The sequence below is a fragment of the Sus scrofa genome, chromosome X, assembly GCF_054392235.1.
Source record: "Sus scrofa isolate SSC_HxYL_T2T_F1_AM1 chromosome X, Sscrofa_HxYL_maternal_Yorkshire_Landrace_v2.0, whole genome shotgun sequence".
NCBI lineage: Eukaryota > Metazoa > Chordata > Mammalia > Artiodactyla > Suidae > Sus > Sus scrofa.
Window position 1 is genome coordinate 112,429,789 of NC_139401.1, and position 23,850 is coordinate 112,453,638.

Here is a 23,850-nt window from a genome sequence, read left to right on the forward strand (position 1 = left end):
AAGCGGCCAGGGATGCTGCTCTACAACATCTAATCTCAGGATAGTCCCCACAACAAGGAATTCCCCAGGCTGAAATATCAATAAGGGAAAGGTTGAAAAACCTTGGTCTAAAACTATTCCTCCAATTGGAACATGCAGTTTTAAAGTATTCAACATCTCAATGGGAGGGAATCCGTCATTCTTCAAAGACTTCCAGAAAAAGATTTTCTTGGCAGGCACTCATGATCTTATCCCACAAGCTCACAGTTGTTTCTCCCTGGAGACTATCTGCACTTGGGATTGCTCTATTATCCAAACAAATAAGGTCAGAGAACATGTACAACTCACTCATAATTACCTCTAACATTAACCCTGTTGACCAAACAAGAAAATATTTATGAAATATGGAAAATAGAAAACATTTTCTGTTTTCAATTTCTCAAATTGCTTTTCAAACTGTACCGCTCATAAACCTGTCATGAGGCATAAATCCAAACCCTGAACTACTGATTAAAACATGCACAATATATAATCACAGCAATTGAAATAACATTAACTCCCCTCAGGTTAGGCCACCTGAGAAATAGTCAAAGTCAACTTTGTGTTATGCTCTAAACCCAGCGACTATAATCCCACTTGAGCACAGGAGAGTTTGTGGAAACCAGGGTCTTCCGTCCATAGAAATATTCAGTCCCTGGTTCCCTGCTGAGTGGATTTGAGAATGCAGAGGAGAAACTCATTGGTTCACTTTAATTATTCAGGGACAACACAGAAAGATAAACAAGGTAAGATCAGCTTCAAAAGTACAGTGATTTCATATACTTCTGTGACCTCTAAATATACATCACCACTTGGCAAATATATTATTAAATCTCAGCCTCTTTTCTCTCTGCATCATTGTAAATACTCAGAAAAAAATTATCATAAATTTACAGGATGCAATATAGAAGTGGCCTAGTTGGAACCAAGCCAGATTGTATTTTTACCTTTGAATAAGAAATACAAAATGAAGTTATATTTAGTTTGCAATTAGACAGAGAATGACAATATGAAGGAAAATATTTAAGCTACTGCAGCTTCACAATATGACGCAAGGCAGGATAAATTTCTGTATAAGGTGTTGCATGTTGAATCTTTTGTCTCTATGAAGGGTTTTGTTCTTAAATTCACTTATTTAACAAAATTTATTGAGTACCTATCGTGTATTAGGTAAAATGTAAACATAGACTAGTCCTGTTCTGGCCTAAGATTGCTCTCTTTATACTTGCCTGCTATTATCACTACCGTTTGACAGACAGGGATATATAATATATTCTTCATTTCCCTTCTGGCTATTGGAAGTTCTGAAAGAATAATGATTACTCAACTTAAATTCATCTGACTTGTTTAGGGACCTTACCTAGAATTAGTAATCTTGCAACTCATTAGAATCCAACTAACTAGAAAGCTCAATAGAGCAGGTTTCTTTCAGTAGAGGAGCAATGACAACAAGAGTTAGTAAGGCCAGAAACAACCTCAAATATCATTTAGCTTTATTCTCTCACCTGACTGTTGAGTAAAATGAGGGTGAGAGGAAGAAAGAGACATTATCAAGTTCACACAAGTATTTAGTGGAAGAACTGGACTTGGACTCAAGATTTCTAACTCTAAATCCACTGCTTTTCAAGTACTCTAAAGAGGCCATCCAAAATTTGCAAAGGACATCATCCTGGGACCACTAGACATTTTGTTCCCTCTACAAATATCTTCTTTATCTAGAGTGTTGTACAATAAAAAATTCATGTTCAGTATGACAACCCTCACTCATTATAAGATTTTCTATTATAAAAGATTAAATTATGATCATTTGGATTAAAATGGAAAGTAGATTCACTTTTAAGAATGATTTTCAAAAGGAATGGAATTTTTATAAAGTTCTATTTAACCTTAAGCTAACCACCAAATCTAATTAACCAGAATGCCCAGTTTTCAAGGCATTTAGGCTCATCAAGATTTTAATATAAATAGAATAAAACCTAGATTATGTCTCCAGGCAGGGAAATTTAACTGAACTATAAATAATCACTGAAAGACAAAAAAGGGATGACTTGGGGTTCTTTATATTCCAGAGGCAAATTGTCATAGTACAAAGAATATCAGATTGGTTGCATGGAGAATTGCATTCTAGCTCCACATCTTGCACTATACTGCCATGTGGACACATAAGTAAAATTTCCAAAAGACCTAGGTTTTTTTTTTTTAAATCTTTAATGATTTTCATTTTTTTCTATTATAGCTGGTTTACACTGTTCTATAAATTTTCTGCTGTACATCATGGTGACCCAGTCACACATACATATATATACACATTCTTTTTTCTCACATTATCATGCTCCATCAAAAGTGACCAGATATAGTTCCCGGTGCAATACAGCCGGATCTCATTGCATATCCGTTCCAAAGGCAATAATTTGCATCTATTAACCCCAGATTCCCAGTCCATCCCATTCCCTCCCCTCCCCCTTGGCAACCACAAGTCTGATCTCCTTGCAAAAGACCCAGTTTCTTTATCTTCAAACTGGGAAAATTTCAATTATGTCTATCTCCCAAGGTTGTGTAGAGATTTTTAACTTTGAGATAAAGAGTGAAAGGAAATTGGATAATAGAAAATTATATATACATAATTACACATACACGCATGCCTACATGTGCACACATAAACACACATGGGCATAAATACAATGTATTATCTAAAATCTATGTCTTTTGAATATGACAAATAAGGAAAAATATTTAGCTACAAGTGCATGTTCCTATAAAATTATCTAAGTTAGTTTTTTTTTTTTTTTCTTTTGGCCGTGCTCAAGGCATGAACTTCCTGGGTCAGGGATCAAACCCGCACCACAGAAGTGACAAGAGTCACTGCAGTGACAACACAGGACCCTTAACTTGCTGCACCACAAGAAAATTCCCAATATTTTCAAGTATCTTTTAGATATTGGACCTTTCAAACTGGATGTCCCATATACATGTTTCCAAAATAAAACTGTCTGCTTCTAGAAACTACTGCTTCTGATTCCAGAAATCTACTCCATCTGTAGTTTCTTGCTCAGTTATTCTCAGTCTGTCTGTAAACCATCCAAAAATTTTGTTGACCAATATAAGCCAAGCACTAAGGAGTCAAAGTCAAAAAAGACACAGTCCTTTACTCAACTTGCAGTAGGGCATAAAGAGAAGTAAAATATTTGGAGTGCAAATATTACAATGGAATAAGGTCTTCACAGACACATGAACAGGGTGCCATGAAACCACAGATAAGGTGAAATTCTATGAACGTTGCTATGGGAAGTAAAAGCAGGTAAAGGAAGACTTCTAAGAGCTATCTTTGGCCCCTCTCCCCCTTCTTCCACATTTAACTAGCCAGACCATAATTCCTGAAATATTATTAGCCTCAATATAATTAACATCTTAGGGTAAAGACATTCTCCCCTACTAGAATATAAGCTCTATAAAGACAGAGATTTTGTCTATTTTGTTCTCTGTTGTAGCCCCAGCAACCATCCCAGCAACAGTGGATGGTACGTGGTGGACACTCAATAACTATTTGTCAACATTTGTTAAAACTTATCTATACTAGAATTAATTCATCAGTGTTTATAAGTGTTTATAATGAACTGTTTTTCATTTAAAATATTCACATTATACACATTCTTATACTCTCAGATATCACACCAAAAAAATTAACAGAATGGCGAAGCAGATGTTACTTTTATTTGCTTATTTGTTCGCCAAAGGGGGCAATTCTTTTTGAGTTTTCCTGTTCTTTAAATGGAATACTCAGTACCACACTTTCACAATTCTTACAGAGACATTTCAAAGACCTCGAGATTTAACCTGATCCTATCTTTTACTTTTAAAGCTACAAACAGTTTTGTGTTGTGGAAATAATAAAGAACCAGCTGGATTCTCCCAAAGGGAGAGGAGATGTTTAGAGGAATGTCTTTGATACACACACACACACACACACACACACACACACACACTCATGCCCCTCTGTAGAAAATAAGGAGAATAATTGACAGGAAAATCATTTTTTGCTACTTCAAATATATGTCATACTTGTAGTAAGACATAACAGACAAGTGTCTATTAACTTGACATGGTAATGAAAATATTTATTATGATCAACTGGATAAGTAACTTTGTAGTCAGTGAAGTTAAGAACTAGTTTCTCTCCTGATCAAAATCAGATATTTCTGTTTTAAATATACAACCCAGGATAGGAGAGTATGTTTGATGATCAAGGGCAAAAAGATGAGTACAGAGATTCCTCAAAAATGAATCTTTTGTTTGCTGTACTTATATACTTCACAATTAACTCATGTTTTAAAATTCCCAAAAAACATCTGTTTAGATTCACATTTGGATTGCTAAATAAATCTTCTCCAAATTAAAACCAGATTTAATCTCACCTATGGCACATTATATTTACCTATGGCTTTTATTTTGAACTGAAACCATAGTCAATTCAAAAGCATTTTAAAAAATAATGCCACCACTAAAGTGACTAGGGACTATATCACACTAATCTCCAAAATATTGGTTGTTCTTCACTACCCAAGCACAATAGACCATTATAGATATATTTTTATTCTCAATATGTAAAGTATATTTTAAAGTCTATAGAGTTCTCCTCCATGTAAATTTAACATATTCCACATCCATTATTTGGTTTAGGCTGAAAAGCTTGGTTGATTCCTGTTCATCTGTAGTAAACAGGATTTATAGGTCATAGAATAGTTCTATGAAGTCTTTTCCTGTTTTAAAAAGAATCTTTAAATCTGTGGCTGAAGATAGATTTTGCTAACCCCAGTGCCGTTAAAGGATTAAAGCATGTGATATTGTTGGATCTAAGCACTGAATATGTACATTCTGAGTTTTTTTCTCTAGTCATTATTGAAGAAAAAAATTGTCTCTAAATCTATTTTTCCAGAGCAAATATCCTAAGGAGAAAAAACTACTTATAAATGTTAGATAGATTTTAGTAGTACTATAAAATAAATATAACTACCACTGGAGATGTTACATTTATGGGTTAATATTTAAAGAGTATTATGCCACAGATATTTAAATCACTGCCATCACCACTAATGAGTATTTCTTCCAAATGAATCTTATTTCCCCAAGATAGACACTAGCTCTATAAATCTGGTAACAAGCATTGGTCATATAGATTTCATTTCTCTTTCCATCCCTTGTTTACCTTTCCTCTGCCAATGGCCTTGGCTCTTCTTGTATAAAAATAACCCATTGGCTCCATTTAATTGTCACATTGGCCTAAAGTCAGCAAGGGCAGTAGGCCTCATATCAAGCTACAGCCATCTGTCAGAATATGCTAAAAATCAATGAAGATAGTCTCTACCCAATCTTCTGGCCAGGCATGACTCCTTCACACTATTCTGATTTATCTTTGTGAGTTGAAGTGGTTAATATCAAATCCAAGTTCTGCCTAGTATTGAATATCAAAGAAAAATCTTTAAGCAAGTTTCACTTTGGTGAATATATCATAGTTGATGTCTATCATCATGTTGAGGAGGTCAAGTGAAGTTAGAGCCAACGCTCTGACAAAAATTCCAAATGAGTAAGAGCTCAAGTAAACTTCAAGGTAGGCATTTGAGTGGGGGACAGCAACGAGAGTAATTAAGGAAAAGCAAAACTGGCTGTAATTCTGCTTCAAAGAAAATTGGGTGAAGAGGTTGAGAAGCTAAGAGAACTGTTCCAGTGCTGTGAAGCAGTGAACTATGTTTGACTTCCTGTTAGAAACGAGTACTAGTCCACTTAACTGGGTGTTAAAGGCAGAGCAATCCACTCGCACACTAACACACAGATGGAATGGAGAGACCAATACAGAAAGGAAAGTAGTGACTTAGGGTTTTGAGAAGTTAGAATGGAGCAAAACTAGTGTCAAGGGGATGGAAAAGGGACACAGAGGAAGAACAGAAAGAGGGGAGGAAACCAAAATGAAAGTGCAAATTGCATATGAGTTCTAAAATAATCCTTGTAAAAATTTTGTGAACCGAGAGCTATTAACCCATTTTTTAAGGAAACAGGTTCATACGAGTTCAGGAATTTGTCCAAGCACATATAGCTAATAAGGAGCAGAACTGATCTTCAAACCCTCATCTACGGGTTACTGGTTTCTACAATCCAAATTCTTAACCACTCTTAAGAGTTTTTATGAGGAAGCACAACACTGTGCCATCAAAGCTACAATAGAGCTTTGGGATTGAGGTTCATCCTACAGGACTGGAAAAGAGGCTTTCTGGAGAAGAATCACAGAATAAGAGGATCTGCAAAGTCTAGTATACTCAAGGATAGGACCCAGGATAAGGAAGGTAAATATGGCAATTTAATAGTGAGAATTTCAGAATCAAGTTTAGATTTCTGGCTCACAACTTGAGAATTATGGGCTTTGAGTTTGAGAATGATTATCTCTTATCAGCATTAGAAGGACCATATTTGCTCACAGAATAGACAAACTAGCGAAGAGAATTTAAAAAGCAAATGGAGGAGTTCCCATCGTGGCTCAGTGGTTAACGAATTCGACTAGGAACCATGAGCTTGCGGGTTGGACCCCTGGCCTTGCTCAGGGGGTTAAGGATCTGGTGTTGCCGACAGCCATGGTGTAGGTTGCAGACGCGGCTCGGATCCCGCGTTGCTGTGGCTCTGGCGTAGGCCGGCGGCTACAGCTCCGATTCGACCCCTAGCCTGGGAACCTCCATATGACGCGGGAGTGGCCCAAGAAATGGTAAAAAGACAAAAATAAATAAATAAATAATAAAAATAAAAAGCAAATGAAGGAAACAGGAAGAATAAGCCTAATATACCAGAAATGGATAACTGCTGAATATGCACAACTTTGAGCATGATGTACTCTTCCCAGAATTTCCTTTCTTCCATTTTTCACCTAATGTCTCCTCATGATTTTAGATCAAAATGATTTTTAGACCATTTTCTCTGGGAAATTTCCACTTTTTGTCTTCCATCTAACTCTACACTTCTTCTACCACTACTGTTCCCATGGGCTAGATCTACCATCTACAAGTGTTCATATCTTGGAATTGCTTAAATGTAAAAAAGCACTTATGAGAATATTGCTATTGATTTTGCTGCCACCCCCCATAGAAAGTGGTTGAATGTGAAGACCCTGGACCTACAGCCTAAGTTCAAAATCTAACCTGGATCTTCTGCTTCCTACCTTTGGGAGTTGTCAAAGTTCTTTAACCTCCTGTACCTCAGTTTCTTCATCACTCAATTGAGGTTGGTGACACTAACTGTACCTACTAATAGTTATTATAAGAATTAAAGTGGTTGACTTAAAAGGGCTTAGAACAGTGTTTGGCATGTAGTGATGCTACACATTTAGCTATCAGTATTATTACTAGTACAAGACCATGCATTTCTTGAGTACAGGACTCTTTTTCCTCGTAGTAGCTACAATGCTTATGAATAACCAGTAAGTGCTTGCTAAAATGCCTCATGATGCAGGGCATGCTCAAAAACCCACAGATTAGGAGGTATATGTGAATACTGGATGTTTTTAGAGCAGATTAAAGCTAATGTGGCTCTCAAACTGTGCCACTCTGAATTCCTATCCTTGTCAGCATGTCAGTGTCAGGCTCTTATATTGAAATTAATATTTATTGCACATTTCCTATGTGCCCAGCTCTGAGCAGACAGTTATATATATTATTTCATTCAGTTCTCAAAACAACCCCACAGGTAGGGTCTATCATTTCCTCCACATAACAGATGAGGAAATTGAGGCCCATGGAAGTTACGTAACGAGTCCAAATTCACAATCATACAGCTTAGTCCGGGCTGTTTAAGCACATACACAAACACAAATCACCCAGACTCTCCATCTTTGGCAACATGCCCATCTTCCCAGGTTGTGAAAGATACTACCCTCACCCTACCCCCCAAAACATAATTCAGATATTGGGAATGTTTAGAGAAGGCCTGGTGGAGGAATTGGAAAAGCTAATCTCTGAGTAAGGGAGGGCTCATGGCAGGATAAAATCTTGAATGTAACAGGTAATCAGAGTATTGTTTCTATGAATGACAGAAGGCTATTAATCAAAAGCTATGCTGGAGATTTATCATAGGGTAGTCTTACAAAGCCTCCCAGATATGCCATGAAAACCTAGGGGAGGGAATGGTTCCAATGACTGGGATTTGGTGGTTGCTATAAATTGAATGCTAGTGTTCCTCCAAAATTCACATGTTGAAATGTAATCCCCATTGTCGTGGTATTTGGAGATAGATCCTTTGGGAGTTGATTAGTTCACAAGGGTGGGGCCTTCATAACTGGGGTTAGTGCCCTTATAAAGGAGACACCAGGGAGCTCTCCTGCACCTTCTACTATGTGAGAATCCACCAAAAAGGTAGCAGTCTATGAACAAGAAAGTGGACTCTCACCAGATGCCAAATGCCAATACCTTGATCTTGGACTTTCTAGACTTCAGAACTGTGAGAAATAAATGTTTGTTGTTTAAACCATCCAGTATTTGGTATTTTTGTTATAGCAGCCTGAATGGAATAAGACAGTGGTGAAAGATAATATTCAATTTAAAAGCATATCAATAGAAAAATAGAAATTATGTTGTATGCGTTTACTCGGGAAAAATCATAAAAATGTGGGTATTCTCTAATGAAATGAAGATAGGAATAGAAAGGGCCAAAAAAAATAGAGTCCTTTCTTGTGTATTACCATTACTATTATTCTAATAGTAATAAAATACTTATACTGTGTACCTGGATGCTCTAAGCACATTGTAAGTATTAACTCACTTAATCCTCACAGCAGCCTTATGAATAGGGGTTATTATCATTCCAACTTGAAAGATAAGAAAACTGAAGCCTGCCCAAGGTCATACAGCTAACAAATGGTGGATTAGGGAGTCTACAATGAGCTACTTGGCCAGATAAAAGAAATAGATGCTCCAACGCAGACCTCAAGTGTTCTAGGGTAAGTGTAGTGAATAGGAGTGATTTCAGCTCCACAGACATCTGATAGACATATCATTTAACTAAAGGCCAATATCTGACAAGTACCCAACCTCAACTGTTGACAACTCCACCTCCCAGGAGGTAGAGAAAATGATAAGGAGACTTGCTCCTCTCACTGACTGAGAAAGAGAAACTGGTGAGTTGATGATAGAAAGCAACCGTTTTAGCTTAGTGTCCACAAGTACTTTATGAAGCAAAAAATCCTAGACTTCAGGAAAGCAATTATCCAAAGTGAAGTTGGTATGATCCTATGCCCTGAAACAATCTAAAAAAGGAGATGAATTAAGAATCAGTTGGGGAGGGAGTTCCCGTCGTGGCACAGTGGTTAACGAATCCAACTAGGAACCATGAGGTTGTGGGTTCGGTCCCTGCCCCTGCTCAGTGGGTTAGCGATCCGGTGTTGCTGTGAGCTGTGGTGTAGGTTGCAGACACGGCTCGGATCCCGCGTTGCTGTGGCTCTGGTGTAGGCCAGGGGCTACAGCTCCGATTCAACCCCCTAGCCTGGGAATCTCCATATGCCGCGGGAGCGGCCCAAGAAATAGCAAAAAAGACCAAAAAAAAAAAAAAAAAAAATCAGTTGGGGAGGTTTGCTGCCTATTGAGATTAATGTGCTTGTACTGGGTTCTCTCTATTTATCTTAAGAGTTCTAAAGAACATGTACCAAAATAAAGGGATGAAAATCAAGGATAAATAAATAAAATAAAAGGTGTACTGAAAATGATGCCAGGAAGATTCATACCTAAAATGACTCTAAAGCTTGAAAAAACCTGCTCAAGATGACAGAATAGTTTTTTTATATAAATTCTGATTCAAAATGACATCTATCTCTTCCTTTTCCCTCCCCCAGTTACAGTACCATTTTTTTTTTCATTCAGTTCACTAGTATCACCTAAAATTGATTTGATAAAATAATCTATTTTAAAGTGTTGATGGCTGATGATACCTATTACAGATATAAGCAATTTTTAGTGTCCAGAATCTCTTTGTTTTGTTTTGTTTTTTTAATTTTTTATTATTATAATTGTTTTACAATGTTCAGTCAATTTCTGTTGCAGAGCAAAGTGACCCAGCCACACACATATATATATACATTGTTTTTCTCACATTATCCTCCATCATGTTACATCACAAGTGATAAGATATGCTTAGAGCAGGAAGAGCAAGAATAAGATAGACATGTGACTCATAGAATACCATATGACCAACTGTATCTTTTTTTTTGTGAAAAGGAATGATCCTAGACTTAAAAGGGTAAAGTCAGTGTCAATAACCATAATTTGAAGCCTAAGATAAGCAAAGTGTCCATTAGAAGGCACTCAACTGTTCTAAATGAATTAAAATTACATCCCAGAGTGGTGAGAAGTCTTGTGGATTGGATAGTCTAGTCATAGTTGCTAATGTTTTGGGGCTGTGGTACAGGTGAAATGTGTCAGAAGACTAGAGACCATAATATTGGCTTTGGTCTTGGAAAGGGACAGAAAGTACATGGACTCCTTAGGTTAGACAAAGAACACCATGTTGATCGAGTGCAAAATCCTACAACATGTTGTTAAAAGAGTGATCTGTAAGCACTTAGGAAAAAGGAGCAACCATGAGTAGGTAACATAAAGAAATTCTCTAAGAACATGTTAGACAAACCTCATTTCATTTCTATTTTTGATATGGTTATTAGACTGGCAGATCAGTAAAAAATGTAAGCTCACTGTATCTGGATATCAGCAAGGTATTTGTCAAAGTCTCTCATGATATGTCTGGGAACAAGGTGGAAAAATGTGGGCTGTATGCTAATGAAAGATTGCTGCCTGATTGGAGTTCCCGTTATGGCGCAGTGCTTAACGGATCCGACTAGTAACCATGAGGTTGTGGGTTCGATCCCTGGCCTTGCTCAGTGGGTTAGGGATCCGGCGTTGCCATGAGCTGTGGTGTAGGTTGCAGACGAGGCTTGGATCCTGTTGCAGTGGCTCTGGTATAGGCCGGTGTCTACAGCTCCGATTCGACCCCTAGCCTGGGAACCTCCATATGCCACGGGTGCGGCCCTAGAAAAGACAAAAAAAAAAAAAAAGAATGCTGCCTGATGGATAAATGTCAACCTGCAGGGAGGTTTCCATTGGCATGCCACAGAGCTCTGACCTTGATCTTGTCCTCTATGACATTTTTATTAATGACTTACATAAAAATGAGGAAAGCATGTCTAATAAACCCACAGATGACACAGTCATGAGAGCAATACAGTGCAAATACTCTGTATGGCAGAATTAGAATTCAGCTACATCTCCACAGGTTCACAAGATGAGATCAAATTAGGCCAATTCGAGGCTCTAAACATATTTACAACCACAACTCCCACCCCAAAAAAACAATTTTAAAAAGCTACCAACTATATAATTATAGAATAAACAAAATGCGGCTTGGCCTCAGAACTTGTTAAAAGTTTTAGGGGTTTTCTCACTTCACGTTTTCAGTGGTATCAGTAGTGTTTTATGGTCACCCAAAATGCTGATATTGGAGTAGACAGCATTAAACAGAAATATTTAGTTAGAACAAGGGAAACAACTGATTGTTGGTCACAGCACAAATTCCTGAATGAGTCAATCCATTTGCTTGTCTGCTGAGAGTTCCGTCTAAGGTACATCAGATCTGCTCCCAGCCTGTACTCGGGAGCAGCCATAGGTGCCCATGCTGCTGTTTTTTAAATCACATAACCTTTCTCTCCCCTTAGCTGCAGCTGACTAAGAGAATAACTGACAGACGTTGCCAAGAAACTTAAACACTGATTGGTGCAAAAGGGATGAACTGGGCTTATCAAATTCCCTCTCCTAGGTTTTTAAACCTAGAGCTAGCAGGAGAATTAGGCAGGTGGCAACGAGACATGCACTGAAGGGGTGAGGTGAGAGGCACCAAGAGGTACACTTGGAGTCATGTGGTACAGTGAAAACCAGACACATTGCTGTGAGAAAGTAGAAACTGTGTTGTAGACAGAAGAAATATTGACCTGACAAGAAGCTACCAGACAAAGAAAAGGACTGAGTGGCAAAACTGCAGAGAACTGCTGAGTCATATTGGTGCCAGAGATCTATAGGCCTTATCCTTCCTTGTGGGTTGACCAATATTTCCTGGGTTCCTAGGAACTGATAATATTCTTCAAAAGATATTCTTAATTAGCTGAGGCAATTTGAATGACTTCTGATCCTTTCAACCAAAGAGACTAATAACCCACACCTGCAATCAGCCTTGGCCAAGACACTTTAAGAGTGATTTGGACAAACTGAAGTGTGTTCTAAGGGAAGAGACCATGATGGAGGATTTGAAACTAGTTAATTTGAGGAGCAGGTGAAGAAACTGGGGACCATTTAGCTCAAAGTCGAACAGAATCAGGAACAGTGTGAGAGGGATTTTATTTGTTGTGAGACTCCAGAACTATATCTGGGATGAATGGATAGAGCTAAAAAGTGGGAGATTTTAAGAATCTGCTGGTAGTTGTCTGATGAAAAGGAATGCCTCAGGGAGGAGTCAATTCCCTATTTTGGATATATTTAGGCAGAGGCAGGGGACCACTTAGTAGGGCTAGCAATATTACTTTAGAATTGCATAATGCTTTAGAATGCATGAGGCACATTCTGTTACACTAGCTTGATCCTCTTAACAATCTGTTGAGGCAGGCACTTTTATATTCAAGTTAACAGAAGAGGAAGCTGAGGCTCAGAGATGTTATGTTACAGAGCCCTTACATGCCAGGGCACTCGCAGAGTTACCTTCTATTGACTACTTGTGAAATGAACATTGTAAAGGATATATTTGGAAAATCCTAACTGATCAAGCTGATGGGGTTTCTAGGTTTGTTAAAATTCATCTTTGTGATGCTGAATATATTTTCAAATGTATTAAAGAGGTACTCTCTCTCTCTGCTCAGTCTCACATGAAAACTTATGTTCTTTTCTGTGTCTTATGAAACTGAGACCAATTAATACATTCCTTGCATAGATACAGAAGGTCCGTGGGTGCAGTTTGTACAAACATGCCTAGATGTACATTTCAAATAAGAATAGTTTCCTCTCTACACTTGCCTGAGCCCATTCCCCACCCTCCTTCCAGATTTCTTGTTATTTGGCTTCTTAGATGAAAGAAGTGTGTTTGCTTATCAAGATTGCTAGTTAACCAGATTGGCCCACTGCTTGCTTCTTAGCTATCACTAAGCCCTGCAAAGGAATTACAAGAAGAGTGAGTAAATCACCACTGTTAGTGAAAACTCCTTCAAGATATACATTGCTCTCTGCTTCTCTCACTTTATTCATCTCCCTCTTTACAATCAAAAAAAAAAAAAAAAAAAGGAACTGTACACAAACCCTATCACTAGTACAGTTCTAACTGGATTATCTTTACCATAGGTGCTGACTGCTATATTTTCTCTTGGGAGATATCAGAAATATCAGTTTAGGGAACTTTTTAATCTCATTAGTGATAGTTGATTTCCTGGATTTGATTAGTGATAGAGTTTCCTGGATTTGGGCCATAGTGCTTTCAGTTTGTTGCTGGTGACATATTCTCTGGCTGGCCTTTAAGTTAATATGCCACTAAGGGGAAAAAAAACAGTCTTATAATGTGAGTTTATTAGTCCTCCCCTTTCCATTCCAATTCTCAGATTATGGGGATGGAAGTTGATCAGAGTTGACACCAGACATTGCTTATCAAGTGATATATTATACACAGTGTTTACATAAAATGTGCTTAGAAAAAGCTTTGGTGATAGATCTAAAGAATTCATATAAAAGACAAGGGGAAGTCCTTAAATTTCATAGATAACAGAACACTATGTTTTATGAGGCAATGTTTTTCTACATTAATAGAAAGTTATTACTTTTGATTTAAGAGAGATTAACTAGAAATGATGCATAATTTCTCAGTTAATCGCATCTAGTGCTAAAGCCTATTATGCTCAAGGGAGTTCAAGTGTCCTAGAACTGTGGACACTTGACAAAGGTTTTTTTTTTTTGGCCACAACCATGGCATATGGAAGTTCCTAGACCAGGAATCACACTCATGCCACAGCAGCAATCTAAGCTGCTGCAGTGACAACACTGGATCCTTAACCTGCTGTGTCACAAGAGAACTCCATGTAAAAGATCTGAGGAGGAAAGTGGAAACCCCAATATATGAAGTAACAGAAAAATAAAAGCAAACTTTTTTACTCAAAAGCTCAAACTTCATCCTAAAGGCAGAATCACATCTTTAAAATTGCAAGTGGACTTCGAAAGAAGCAAATCATTTTTAAAAATGTTTGAAGGCAATTTACTTTTTCTAAGAATCTAAAAATAAGTAAAATGTCAACCATTACTGTTTCTCCTATTGTGTTTGGATTTTTCCATACTATCACAGCATCTTAAAACAAGAGACAATTGCCTTTTATATGGGGGTACGCTAAGAGTTTAGGTAATTCCTTAGTTTCAGATTCTCGTGGGCATCTGCCGCTGTTTATACATCTGTGGTTTCCTCTTTACACGTGTATCTGCATTGGTCTGTGTCTGCGGGTGTGCCTAGGTTTAGATGGGTGTGCCTGTGGGGCGTACTTGAGCTTGCAGAGGGGTCTGCCCTTTTGCTCAGGCATTTGGGTGTGTATCTGTGTCAGTAGTTGTGTGACTTCTCAGATGTCAGTGATGAAATGAGTTTCTGCACTCAGTGGAATCATCCTCTGCCAATATTTAAGTTTAGTGAGATCAATAATAGCTTAAGTACCTGGTCTCCAAAGGTATGTTGCTATTCAAGACCCAGCTGTTATGCAGATGAACTGATTCCTGTGTACTTGTTGGGGGAGCCGGAGCGGCTGGGCTGGGCTGGCTGCGGGTAGTCATTGATCTCCTCTGCAGAGAGTCTGCCGCTGGGGGTGGCTTCCGGGCACAGGTGCAGGCATGCGGAGGTGGCGGCGGTGGCGGGAGGGGTCTGAAGGTGAACTGGTTATGTGGGCTGCTCTGCATGTCTAAAAAGGAGAGAAGAAAAGCACAAAATAGAGATGGACTCTCTCACTTGGCAGTCAGGAAAATACAGCATGTCAGACTTATCAGGATTTCAGAATAATATAACCTGTGGGGTGAGGAGAGAGTTTGAAGTTCAGTCTATCTGTAAAAATGTCACTTAACTTACAAAAACACGTGCAGCACGCTTATGAAATGTAAAACATTCACAGTCGCATTTACATGTAAATTCTTCAGGGCTATAGCAGCTCAAAAGTAAATGAGGCCGCCTCACACAATTTGTCATAGTTTCTGCTACTGAAAAAATAAATCATCAACAAGACACTAAGTTACAGAACAGAAGTGAGGCGATTTCCATCAGTTGCAAAAGTCTCACTTCGGAAAATATCAGCGGAAGGCACAAATTCGTTGCAAGGAAAATCATTCGACACTTCAAATAAAAGTATAAGGCCACCTTCTGGCTTACCTCAGGAAAGGATGCTAGCCTGCCTACACAGGAGCAAATCCATACTTCAGAGAAATAGCTCACAAGTGTGTAACTCAACTGCGTGAGACTAATCTTTTGGCCAGCCCCCCAACTCAGAGTTTCATTTATAAAAGGTAGGCTAGAAGGAGTTTGTTCAGGTTATTACACATATTTCCACAGCCATGCAAAGTACAGTCAGCACCCCTCCTCCCCTTGCCACACCTTTCTAGAAGCTCTGCCATATTAGCAGCAGCTTAGGCAGCAGGGAAACCGTTTTTTCCTGCCTGTTTACAGAGGGGGCAGCCTGGGATAGCAGTCCTCAGACTTCTGTTGCTATTATTTGGTATTTTTCCACTGTTCTCCTGGCAGGCACATGTATAGACAGTAAGTCAGAATGTGGCCCATGAGAAATACCCCAATTAAACCCTTTTGAAAAGAAATCACTATTGTAGTTGATAGCCACCTCTCTTCCACAGGAGAAACATAATACATGTCAAGTGATTTCTTGTAACACTAGCACATTCTGGATAAACTTTGTAGACAGCGTGGCTGTGTCCCACCTCCCAAATGACTGAGAATTGAAAAGCAGAAAAATGCCAGAGGCTTTCGATGCTCAGCAAAGGGCTCAGTTGCTTTGTGCTGAGACTCACTTTGCAATGACTAATCACAGAAAAAAATCATTTTTTTCAATCCTTCCACCTCAAACTTGAATTTTGAAGACATTGGCATGATTTTCATATTTAAAAACAATACTAGTGCCCCAAGAGCATGACAACTTCTTGGCTGTGTTTTCTAGTACAGGTGGCTCTCCCTTTAAATAAACTTGCTACATGAAAAATGGAATTGTACACATAATAGGGAGTAGTGATCATTCATTTTATACAAAGAATTCCTTTAGAAAGTCAGCTACCCTTGTATATTTAAAAGGAACTAAAATGCTTCATGAATTTTCTAAATCACCCCAATTACTCCAGGCCCAGTCCAAATCCCATATCCACTAAAAAAATTATCACAAGTACTTAACATCTCATTAATTTTTTTAAACCTCTGGGCTCATACTCATAACCATAACCAGAAGCATGCTTTCCATCCTTGGGAGTCAGAAAAGCATTGAATGCTGGAACCCCAAAACCTTGAGGGATCCTCTACTTTTATAGATGAGAAAACTGACACCCAGAGAATTGCTTGTCCAGGATTAGAACCTATATCTCCTGACGCTGGCCAATGCTCCAGTCACCGTCCTACAGATCTCTATAATACAAGTTCTCTTTACTAAAGCTATAGAGATACAGATTCCTCCACACTTTCTGGATTGTTCACTTGTGACATACTACCTGTATTGCATTTATTTGCTTCTATGTCTGCTTCCCTCTTAGACTATATCTCCTTAAATATAGAAAGGAAGACACAATGAGGTAAGAGCATACAGCTCAGCACAGTGGAAAGAGCATAGAATTTGGGGGTATGGAAAACCTGGGTTTGAATTCTGCCTCTGCCATTTGGAAGCTTTACGCTCTCATGTGCAAAATGGAGATGATAAACCTTTACCCTAATAACTAAGTTTAATCCATGTAAAATGTGCTTGAACATTCAGTGGTTACTGAATGGAGCAGGAGTATAAAATGTTAAGACTGGAATTGACCACAGGAGTCACCTAGTTCAGCACTCCCTCCTTCCCTCTCCATTTTATAGATGAGGAACCCAAGGTTCAGGGAGGTGAAGTGATTTGTTCAGTCGTTCAACTTGTATGAATTTGCCTGCCTATGTCTCAATGATTCCCAGTCGAGAACTCTTTCCATTCCACTATTCTAGAAAATAAATGATTCTCTTCTCTGACTTCAATACTTACTATTTTTGTCATAAATTTGGCCCTTTAAGTTTACAATAGTACAACCTTCCTTTGATATTCCATGTTTTTTGTCCTATCGACCCAAAGAGACAACATGTTTCTTAGAGCAAATCATCTTCTACATTTCCTGTATGCCACAGAACTTTGAGCACAGTGCTGGGTACGAGTAAGATCCCTAAGAGTTTTTGTTGACAGAAAACCATTTCACTGGGATCCAGAGAACCACCTTAAATGTTCCCTTGTCTCTTTCACTCAGATACAGCCACTGGGTATCTACTGGACAGCTAGCTAACAGAGCTGTAGGACTCCCCCTTGGAGGTTTCAGTGAAATAATTCTGAGAGCCATGTGGAAGGACAAAGATACCCTATAGAGGGTGCTTAAAATCATTCCCTCCAAGATATGAAAAGGGCAGCAGTGACGTACTCTACAGATTTGCCACCTAAATCCATGAACTTAATGATGTAAGGAAAGGAAGCAAAAGGTGGGAGTTCAGAGTTTGAAGAAGGAATCAATTTTAGGTCTTGTGTTCAGAACACCTTCTAAGCAACATAGATAACATCTACTAGCCTAATAAATAGGTGTTTCTGTCAGTACAGTTGTTCAAAAGAAAGATTCTATTCAGTACAATTGTTGGAAAGAAAGGCTCACTCATTATCATCTGCATTTAATGCTTGCTGAATTTCTTTAAAATCTTTGCAACTCCTTTCTTATGAAAAATGATAAAAATTCTTCATTGAAAAGTGTGATCATGCTATTATTATAACATATTATATAATTTCTGCTGTAGATAGAACTGCTTTGTATAGTCATTTTGATTATATATACATTATGTATTAAAAACATTTTGATTACATATGCATATGTTTTGATTTATATCTATTTTATTGTGTATTTTTGTTTCCACATTTAAAATATGCAGAGGTTTCCCAACTTGTTAATATTGTCTTTAAAATATTTTACAATACTGGACTGTTGCACTGAGTAGAATATATCTGGACCTTAAGCCCTTATGAAATGTCAATCATCTCAGCTTCATTCTTTTTTTCACCTCAGAAAAAAGATAGGAATGCACTTGTTCCCTCCCAAATGATGTTATTTAATCCTTAGACTCCATGAAATGGGATTTCCCAATATTAAACACTAATAAAAAATACATTAGGGTTCAGTGTCAGGAGCTCCAGAACACCAATTCCAAAGAGTTAAGAGTCAAATGTACTCACTTTCGAATGTATCTGGCAACCGTAGGTTTCTATGCAGGAGGGAGATGCAAGGGAGAAGGGGGGTGGTGGTGGTGATTATGCAAATGTGGGTATCCAGACATACTTATAAAGCTTTCTGTAAGTAAATTAAGTTTTGAGATGGAGAAGTCTAATTCACACAATATACTGGATAGGAGCCAATTTCAGGTCCGAGGTCCTAAAATAATGTGGAAAGAAATCTCTTTGGGGATTGGGGTGGGGGTGGGGGGATTCCTGCAAACTCTATATCCAAGGCATTTTAAGTGTGGCAGAGCTGTTAACAGAAGTATAAGCCCTCAGAAACAATGTTGCCTTTGTCGCCAAAAGGTAAGTGGGAGAAGAAAATTGTTATGCATAGATTTTTTTCTTCTTTTTTTCTCTTTATTTGCAAATAAACCTGGATGATGGGTTAGAGAAACTTTTCGCTAGAAATTAGAATATATATGCCCAGAAATACTACGTGGGAACTTCTCAAGGTATCCTGTTAAAGTGTTTTACCCATTTCATTCCATTAGCACATACAGTCAATTCACTCATAAGGTGATCTTTGCATTTTGAAAATTCATCGCACTTTGCAAAATCATGTGCGGGTAAAGGCCTTATGGGAAAAATGGGGTTGGGGAACAATATCTGAAGCCTGCTTGTGAAAGTGGGTGTCAGAAGGGTTGCAACTTGTGAGGTAATTTGAACTGGTGGAAATTAGGGTTATCCAAATCTAGATAGAAAATTCTATGGTGGACTAAGATAGCTGGTGGAAGTTTCAGATGCAAGTATGCGCACATTTTGTGTATTCCTTCATGGCTCTATCTGCTGTATGCAGTCTTCTGCACTTACCTAGTGTTTTTAACAGATGGAATCCCGCATATGCAAACATGAAATTTTTCTTACATTCAAATTGTTCTCAAATATACCAATAGCATGAGAACAAATTAATGCATTCAAAACAAACATTATAGAAGAACTGACTGTAGAGGCAAAATAATTTTCTGTTGGTGTTAAAAAATATTGTAATTAATACAGTAAAGCTAAACACGTAATTTTTCTTGAACAATGTGACTAAAGTAGTCACAGGCCTAGTTTTTCCAAACTCCATGTACTTAATTGATCATTCTTTTCTATAGTAACACTATGACAATACCCCCCAACATGTTTTTTCCCAAAATTACTACGTAGTATATGTTGTCAAGGGGGCACATTTATTCCTATAGCTCTAGGAAAAGGTCACAGGGGGTCAGAGAATATGTCTGCACTTCCTGACCTTAGTCTGTATTTCATTAGGAGATAGAGCCACAACGCTTTGCAATTCTGGAATAGAAAAAAACCCCTGAAAACTGAGTTTTTTCTAAATAATTCAGTGGGAAAACCTAAGCTGACTGATGTGAGGATATTTATAAGTCGTTATGTATTTCATTTAGTGAATTCTCCTACCTTTTGCTATAGATATACTGATGCCTCTTATTAAGAGGTGCTGGCCCACATCCCAATCAGGATGTTGTACAATATACAGTATATACATGGTATGGTCTTTGTAAAATCTTAGAATTCTAAATTCTGAAACAAGTGGACCCCAGTGATTTTGGATAAAGGATAATGAGGCTGTATTAGTATTTAACCACCTCTCTGAACTCGTATGAGGCAAAATTAATTAATTCCTCTTAAGACCTTGGTAATCTACATGAGCAAAGAACATCAGGGCACCAAGGGTTACTGCCATAACTACTTATGTCAAGTCTCTTGAGGCCAATTATAAGCTTTTGGTTCCTTGGGTTTTCTGATCTATTCTCCATCCTAGGCAGGAGAGGGGATAAAAAGAATCAGGCTTAAAAGAAAGAAAATAGGTTTATTAGTAATATTAACTATTACTACTAATTCTATATGTATATTACTACTCTAAAGTACTTTGTCACAAAGAGCTTTCACAACTGGTGAGGAGGCATGTAATGGCTAACATCCATTAACTTGTGTTCGGTGATCGTCAAATTAGTCTTAGATGTATATGGCTGTGGACATTTCTGGTTTTTTTTTTTTTTTTTTTTTTTTTGTCTTTTTGCTATTTCTTGGGCCGCTCCTGCGGCATATGGAGGTTCCCAGGCTAGGGGTGGAAGCGGAGCTGTAGCTGCCGGCCTACGCCAGAGCCACAGCAACGCAGGATCCGAGCAGCGTCTGCGACCTACACCACAGCTCACGGCAACGCCGGATCATTAACCCACTGAGCAAGGGCAGGGACCGAACCCACAACCTCATGGTTCCTAGTCGGATTCGCTAAACACTGAGCCACGATGGGAACTCCGGACATTTCTGTTTTTAACCTTATAATTACTATTAGAGGGCCAAAGAATATGAAGGCAAGAAAATTGTTTTTCCGAAAAAAACTGAGTAAACAAGTATACCTTATCGCTCTTCTGGCTCAAATAATTCTGCTTTAATATTAATGTAATTAATATTAAGGCATTAAAGTATTATTTACATTATATATTAATAGCCTTTAATAAAAGCAGATTCATTAGTTAAACCACTAGATTGAAAACAGAAATAAAGTCTATTACATGGCTAATGTTTATATTTGGTATATGTATGGGCACGTGAGTGAGCAAGAAATAGACAACAAACAGCAAGAGGCAGAGGAAACTGAAACAGATAGAATTCACAATTAAAGCAGATGACTGCAGGAGAAGAGTCATAGAAGCCCTGGGGGAAGGCCAACAGTAATAAATTATGAAGTCTTTCAGTTTACATGGTTTTAATCTGGTTCTAGATTACTGCCCTCTGCACAGCTCCTGGGCCCTGTGATACTAAAGATTGTAAAGCCCATACCTTTGAAGACTTTGACTGGTCCTTTCACTAAACCAGCAAGTGAGAGAATATGCTGTATTAACTTTTGTCATCTAGGTTTATCTCCATTACAACTACTAGAAATCAAGGTCAACACTGAAGCACCTACAACCCTTTGACGTGTTTATGCTAAAACTCATACTTGCACGTCAGACTCTCCATAAGCTTATGCTTCTCTCCAAAGGATTTGCTGGTATACCTCAAGAAAGTCTAAACTTTCTATTTTCTACATCTCAGGAATCTGTTTTACTGTTCTCCAATGCATTGCATAAGCATAACAGAGTCAAGTATCCACAAGGCAGCCCTTCCCAACCTGTCTCTGTTATAGGGAGAATCCAACTGTGCTGTGCACTGTACTAGCTTTACATAGTGCAATTAGCCAATCGCAAGCATAATAGTCAATATTCCTGCCAATGAGTACCTTGTTTGTTAACTCAATCAACTACATAGATTAAGACAAGCAAACTAGAACTTTACAACCAAGGGAAAAAAAAATTAAAGACTGTAGCCAAAAGCTATTTTGCTTAAATTACTAAAGTAAATGTTCAACCTCTCCAGCTTTCTTGGTTGTGAAAATATAAGCATACTTACATTTTCAGAGTAGTTTGGCAATGTTAAAAAAAGAAAAATTAAGCCAATATATTTGTTACCTATTTATTTTTCTAAGCAGAGTGGCAAAGAGATCTACCTCATGGTGCATTTTGGAATAGTAAATGACAAATTCTAAATATTAATATAGGATATTAACAATTAAAATTAGTGGTTGGCCAAAGCTTTTTTCACTATGGTCTTGAAAGAAACTCTGTCATACATTATGTACATGAAACATGAAGTAGTTAATTGCCCTGTTTTATCTTATGCTGACAATGATGCTGTGGCTTCCATTATTAGGCAGTGAAGTATATCAAGAAGAAAATATAAAAAACTAATGATCCTTAAAAGTTCATATTTAGTTTATATGCAAACTAAAGTCATATGTAGGTGTTTCAATTATTTTCAATCCCCAAGTTCATTAATTATTTGCAAGTAGGTAATAGAGGGTTATGAATTAATTGACAGTGAATCATTTAATAAATTAGCTAATAACAAATACTCTGGAATTTTACAGAGTTTTCATTTTCAGAGCTTTATTTTTTATTGGACTACTACAAATGGTCACCCTATATTTGTTCAAAGAGCAATGGACGAAAATCATTCTAATGTTATTTATGAAAATGGAATTCTGAATGTTTGAAGCACAAATCAAGAAAACATTATGACTATGTCTAAAGCTCAAAGAAAATTTTTTTTCAAATTATCATATGTTAAATAATGAAGGCAGACTATATTGAGTAATAAAAAACAAAAGCAAAAGACAAAAAAATTCTAGAGGACAAAAAGAAAGCAAGGAGAATTAGGGAAGGCTGGGAAGGTTTTAGCTTCTCCACTCAAAACTTTTCCTTTCAAAAAAAGACTGAAAAAAAGTGTTGATTATTAATACCACCATATAACCATCATTGTCTGGCTGTTTGATGACAAAGTTCCCCCATACCCTGGGGTCCTCCCCCCAGCACAACTTAAGAACAAGAGTAACCCACGGATACCCAGTGGAGTGGTAGAGAGGAGTTCCAACATCTATACTTGGAGGTTGAAAACATACATAGTCCCCACCAGGGACAATAGGAAGGGACAGCACTATTATAGCAGTATTCACAAGACCCAGGTGATTCTCAAATTTCAGCCAGGTTTTGGGCTACTGCTCTAACCCAGAAGTTCTCAGCTACAGGATCCAAACCAACCAATGTTTTGCAATTCTTTCTTACTACAATAGAGAACTAAAGTTCACAGACAATTTATTTTAAAAATAGTAGATGAGAGTGAATTCAAGGTGATACCTCTGAAAGTGCCATTCTGAGTTACATTTGGATGTGCTTTCCCGGATGTGAGAGAAAGGGGTGGGGTTATAGTTAGTGCAAGGAATTGGGTACATTCTGATTCCATAAACCATTTTCATATCCACATGCTTGTAAAATGACTCCATGAATACCATAGGGATGATGAGAGTTTGGTTATTCCTCTCCCCAAAAAAAGAACATGAGGAGGGTGGAATTTGGAAAAAAAAATCTTGGTATTCTCAAGGGAGTGTTTTATACATGTACATGATATTCGAATACATTGGAGCCAAGGAAATTGATAATTGTAATCTTGATGGATGAGGGTAGAACACTATTGGCTTCCATCAAACTTATTCTCTGATATCTTTTGGGTTACCTAAGAGGTATGAGCTGGGAAGTGACAGTTCTGTAGGAAGGAGAGAGTAAGTTTTATTTCCTGTCTTGCATTTAAGCAATGCATCTACTTGTCTTATATCAAGATCAAAGTCTGAATCATTTTATAGCTCCCACACACTTAGCTCATAATTTTATTCAATACAACTTTATAATTTTATGTGAAAATTTAACTAATTTGAATGAATTCAAAATTTTAAA

General features: G+C 37.7%; 1 protein-coding gene across 10 annotated transcripts in view; it reads right to left on the reverse strand.

The window, feature by feature from the left end:
- Nucleotides 1-23,850, reverse strand: part of TENM1 (teneurin transmembrane protein 1) — a 908,801-nt gene that overhangs the window by 336,066 nt on the left and 548,885 nt on the right. For all 10 annotated transcript variants that reach the window (XM_021080671.2, XM_085007213.1, XM_003135358.6 and 7 more), the window contains one exon: nt 14,761-15,001. In XM_021080671.2, the coding sequence (XP_020936330.1) occupies nt 14,761-15,001 (241 nt within the window). The remainder of the gene's footprint in view (nt 1-14,760; nt 15,002-23,850) is intronic.